The sequence below is a fragment of the Nicotiana sylvestris genome, chromosome 8, assembly GCF_000393655.2.
Source record: "Nicotiana sylvestris chromosome 8, ASM39365v2, whole genome shotgun sequence".
Classification (NCBI taxonomy): Eukaryota; Viridiplantae; Streptophyta; class Magnoliopsida; order Solanales; family Solanaceae; genus Nicotiana; species Nicotiana sylvestris.
In genome coordinates, this window is record NC_091064.1 from 108,654,856 (window position 1) to 108,660,207 (window position 5,352).

At 41.3% G+C, this 5,352-nt stretch overlaps 1 protein-coding gene across 1 annotated transcript; it reads right to left on the minus strand.

Annotated features, from left to right (window-relative positions):
- Window positions 1-2,793: 2,793 nt before the first annotated feature.
- Window positions 2,794-3,339, minus strand: LOC138875499 (uncharacterized). Its single transcript, XM_070154331.1, has one exon. The coding sequence runs from the start codon at window positions 3,337-3,339 to the stop codon at window positions 2,794-2,796; it is 546 nt and encodes a 181-aa protein (XP_070010432.1).
- Between the last annotated feature and the right edge of the window lie 2,013 nt (window positions 3,340-5,352).

Genomic DNA, 5,352 nt, shown 5'->3' on the forward strand with positions numbered 1-5,352 from the left:
CCTCCTCTTTTTTTTTTACTTCACTTTTCATTTTATTTAGGCGAATTAATGAAGAGTTTAAAAGGACTTCCCTTTTCGGGTCGACTTTTGCTACAGAACCATTTTGGTTTCTATATGCCTTGCTTTTATTGCACATGCTTCTTGCAGGGTTGTTTTGGACTGCACCTATTTTCTTGTTTTCAAATCAAAGAACAATTTGTCAGTTTGAAATGGTGGTTGGTTTTGTGGCCTTGATTGTTTTGATCACTTGATCTCGGCCCAACTCTTTTGATGACAATCTCCATTACTCGTTGGCTTTCTGAAGATCAGTTTCCTTTCTAAACCCAAGGATCTTGACTTTCCAAAATTCCGCGTGACGGTTAGCCCGTGTAGGGCTTTGGCCTATTCATCTTATTTCGCCTTTATGGGCACTTGACTTTGGATTTCTTTCCATTTCAATAATTTTGAATCAGGAGTATCAGCCATCATGGCCAGTCGAGATCGACTTGATGTACCTGCTGAGGCTGGGTACTTTTCCTTGAATTTTGGTTTTTGTGAAGCGGAACCCTGTAAAACCAATCTTGCCATCTTTTCTTTGTATTAGTTTCGAAGGAGGATTAAACCGAAAGGGATTCAAAGAAAAGTAAACAAAGGACAAGATAATGAATTTAACGAGAAGTGTCCCTTTCAGGGGAATGAAAGAAGGACTTATCTAGAGTGCATGAGGACTTCAATAGACATGACATGCTTCTTGGATTGGATACCCGATCTATGCAACCATCCAATCTCTAATAACCCTATCATAACTCGTATTTCAAAATCGAGAAACCTTTCTAGGACTCTATCAGCACCGATGGTTGCACGTAATTCCTTCTTTTCGATCAATGGCGCCCTTTGCGGGTTTTCACCAACTGACCTCTCTTATTTCTCTTCTCACCGTCTCCTTATAGTTCTCTTTGTGAGTTTTCACTAACAAGACTCTCTCATTTTCAATTTCTCTACTCACCATCGCCTTACGGTGCCCGTGTGGGGTTTCACCAATAAGACTCTCTCATTTTATTTCTCTCATTCGATTGTATCAGATTCCGGCATCCTTCCATTTTGAACATCTTTACCAATTGATCGGAAGGACTTTCAATAAGGCTTAGGGTAAAAAATTAGGTTGAATTACAACTTTGGAACCTTTCAAGCGAACTGTCGCCAAACCATTATAAATTTTGCCCCAGTTTCAACTTTTGGGGAAATGTGGATTTTTGTTTTGGTGTGAATAAACCCCAGAGAGAGGCTGCCTACGTATCCTTTCGGAATCAAGTCGAACGTAGTTCAGGGAAACTTTGTTTTTTGATTTTCTTCTTCTTTTTTTTATAAACATTTTCGAGTTCCAAAGAGGGTATTCAAAGAAAGGTAATCGGCTTAAAGGGTTAGCAAAAGGTTGAAGTGTTTGGGGTAGCGAGAATGAAAGCCTTCGTCATCCCAATCGGATAATATCGGTATCACATAAGGGTTAAACATAATACATTTTGACCACGTCTGCATTGACAACTGTTTCAGGGTCATTCCCTTCAATGTCTCCCAAGTACAATGCCCCTTTCAGCAACAATTTTCTTATAATGTATGGACCTTTCCAGTTTGGAGAAAACTTTCCTTTTGCTTCCTTGTGATACGAGAGAATACGTCTCAAAATGAGTTGCCGCACTTCAAAGTTCCTACGCCACACTTTCTTGTTGTAGGCACGGGCCATTATTTGTTGATACAACTGCCCATGGCAAATTGTAGCCATCCGTTTTTCATCAATCAAGGTTAACTGTTCTAGACGGGTCTTGATCCACTCACTATCCTCAACCTCGGCTTCAACGATAATTCGAAGAGATGGAATTTCAACTTCTGCGGGTATCACGGCTTCAGTGCCATAAACCAATAGATAGGGTGTGGCTCCAACTGATGTGCGCACAGTTGTGTGATATCCCAACAATGCAAACGGCAACTTTTCATGCCATTGTCTAGGACTTTGAATCATTTTTCTAAGAATCTTCTTGATGTTCTTGTTTGCGGCTTCAACAACACCATTAGCTTTGGGCCGATAAGGGGTAGAATTCTGATGCGTGACCTTAAACTGTTCACATACTTCCCTCATCAAATGACTATTTAGATTTGTAGTATTGTCCGTAATGATAGTTTTAGGAATACCAAAACGGCAAATGATGTTAGAGTGCACGAAGTCTACCACTGCTTTCTTAGTGACAACTTTGAGAGTGACTGCTTCGGCCCATTTTGTGAAGTAGTCAATGGCAACCAATATGAATCTGTGCCCATTTGAAGCTTTTGGCTCGATTGGCCCGATGACATCCATACCCCAAGCAACGAATGGCTGCGGTGCTGACATAGGATGCAGTTCTGAAGGTGGCGCATGAATCAGATCCCCGTGTACATGACACTTATGACACTTTCGGACAAAACTGAAGCAATCCTTTTCCATAGTCATCCAGTAATAGCCCGCTCGAAGGATTTTCTTTGCAAGGACATATTCGTTCATATGGGGTCCGCATACTCCTGTGTGCACTTTATTCATGATCCTTGCGGCCTCTTGGGCATCCACACATCTTAGAAGGTTCAGATCTGGAGTCCTTTTGTACAAGACCTCTCCGCTCAAGAAGAAGGCACTGGCAAGCCTTCTAATGGTTCTCTTTTGGTCTCCACTAGCTTGCTAAGGATATTCTTTTTTTTCAAGAATCTTTTAATATCATGATACCATGGATGAACATCAGTCTCTATTTCAACTGCGCTGCAAGAACCATGTCTTTCTCGAATTTGGATTTACAATGGGTCAATGTGGACGTTGCCTGGATATGGTAACATTGAAGCCAAAGTGGCTAGTGCATCGGCCAACTCATTGTGAAACCAAGGGATGTACCTGAACTCGATGGATTTGAACCGCTTGCTAAGATTTTCCACATGTTGCCTGTATGGAATAAGCTTGACATCCCGAGTTTTCCATTCACCCTGAGCTTGTCGGATAATCAAGTCCGAATATCCCATGATTAATAATTCTTCCACATCTTGATCAATTGCCATGTTCATGCCCATAATGCAGGCTTCATACTCGGTAGTGTTGTTTGTGTAGAAAAACCGAAGCCGGGCTATTGCCGGATAGTGTTGACCGGTGGGTGAGATCAAAATTGCCCCAATCCCGACACCTTTTGCATTCATAGCTCCATCGAAGAACATTTTCCAAGCATTGGTGTCTTCTGAAATTACCTCAACTGCATTTACTTTCTCATCCGAAAAGTAAGTACTCAGAGGCTGATATTCATCATCGGCCGGATTTTCAACCAGCTGATCCGCTAAAGCTTGAGCTTTCATTGTCGTACGGGTGACATAGACTATGTCAAATTCGGTGAGCAAGATTTGCCATTTCGCTAACCTCCCTGTGGGCATCGGCTTCTGGAATATGTACTTCAAAGGGTCCAACCTAGTTATGAGGTAGGTGGTATAAGCCAACAAGTAATGCCTAAGCTTCTGAGCGACCCACGTTAGGGCACATCAAGTTCTTTCCAACAAAGTGTATTTGGCTTCTTAACTAGTGAACATCTTGCTCAAATAGTATATGGCTTGTTCTTTCTTCCCAGTCACATCATGTTGCCCGAGAACACATCCAAAGGAATTCTCCAAGACTATCAAATACAAAAGCAAAAGCCTCTCAGGTTTTGATGGGACCAAATTCAACAGATATTCTTTGATTTTGTCGAAGGCTTCCTGACACCCATCTGTCCATCTAATCGCCGCATCTTTCTTCAACAACTTAAATATGGGATCACATGTGGAAGTCAACTGAGCAATGAACCGACTGATGTAATTCAACCTTCCTAGCAGACTCATAACCTCTTTCTTGGTTCTCGGAGGAGGCAAATCCCAAATAGACTTTATCTTTGTTGGATCCAGCTTGATACCCCTCCGACTGACTATTAACCCAACAGTATCCCAGACGGAACCCCAAATGCACATTTAGCTGGATTTAACTTCAAATCATACTTACGCATATGCTCAAAGAACTTTCTTAGATCCTGAACATGGTCGTCCTGCGTTCTTGATTTAATGATCACATCGTCCACATACACCTCGATTTCTTGGTGCATCATATCATGAAATATGGCAGTCATATCTATCATGTAAATTGCCCCGGTGTTCTTTAAAGCAAAAGGCATGACCATGTAACAGTAAGTACCCCAAGGGGTGGTAAAAGTCATCTTTTTTGCATCGTCTTCATCCATCAAGACCTGATGATATCCAGCATAACAATCCATAAAAGACAGTATCTCATGTTTGGCACAGTTGTTAACAAGGATGTGGATGTTTGGTAGCGGGAAGTTGTCCTTGGGATATGCTTTGTTCAAATCCCGATAGTCAACACACACTCAGGTTTTCCCATATTTCTTTGGCACTGGGATCATATTAGCCAACCATGTGGTGTATCGGACCACTCAGATCACACCCACTTTCAACTGTTTGGTGACTTCTTCTTTAATCTTGTCACTGATATCCGTTTTAAACTTTCTCTGCTTTTGTTGGATAGGGGGATAACCAGGGTAAGTTGGCAATTTAAGTACCACTAAGTCCGGACTCAGTCTTGGCATATCATCATAGGACCAGGCAAACACATCTTTGAATTTGAACAAAAGTTGAATCAATGCATCCCTAGTTCTTTCATCAATGTGAATGCTTATCTTGGTTTCCTGGACCTCTTACGAACTACCCAAATTAACTGGCTCAGTTTCATTTAAGTTTGGCTTAGGCTTATTCTTAAATTGTTCCAATTCTCGGTTTATTTCCCTAAAATCTTCATCTTCATCGTATTCTGGTTCTTGATTCATTATTTCACAATTAGACAACGTGTTAGGATCTGGGCATGAAGTCCGCAAGCATGTCATGTTATTTAAGTCCGCATTATTAGAACTAAAAGAAAAAAATAAGAAAGAATAAATAAAGAGATTCATAGATGATGAAATATTAATTTCATTTCAATGAATTTGAAGATAGAAGGGTTTACATTGGAATTTTAAAGACAATAAACTAAAAGAAACATTCGAGTTACACCCTGAAATAACTCGGCATGCAGAAAAGGTGGCAAGACTGGATTACCGGGATTCCCGCCTGACTGGGAACGGAGTAGCCTTCCAGTTTTGCAGCTTGGCATCGGGCCCCATATATTGCACCCCAGCAGTGCTCGAGCCTTCTCCCGGCTGGACCATGTGATTCTCATATAACATTTCCCTCATGGATCCACATATATCTTCAATTTTACTCGGCCGTGAATGCCTCATCTTCTTCCTCTATGTATCTTGGCTTCGTGAATGTTTTGGAGAGATGTGGGACCGA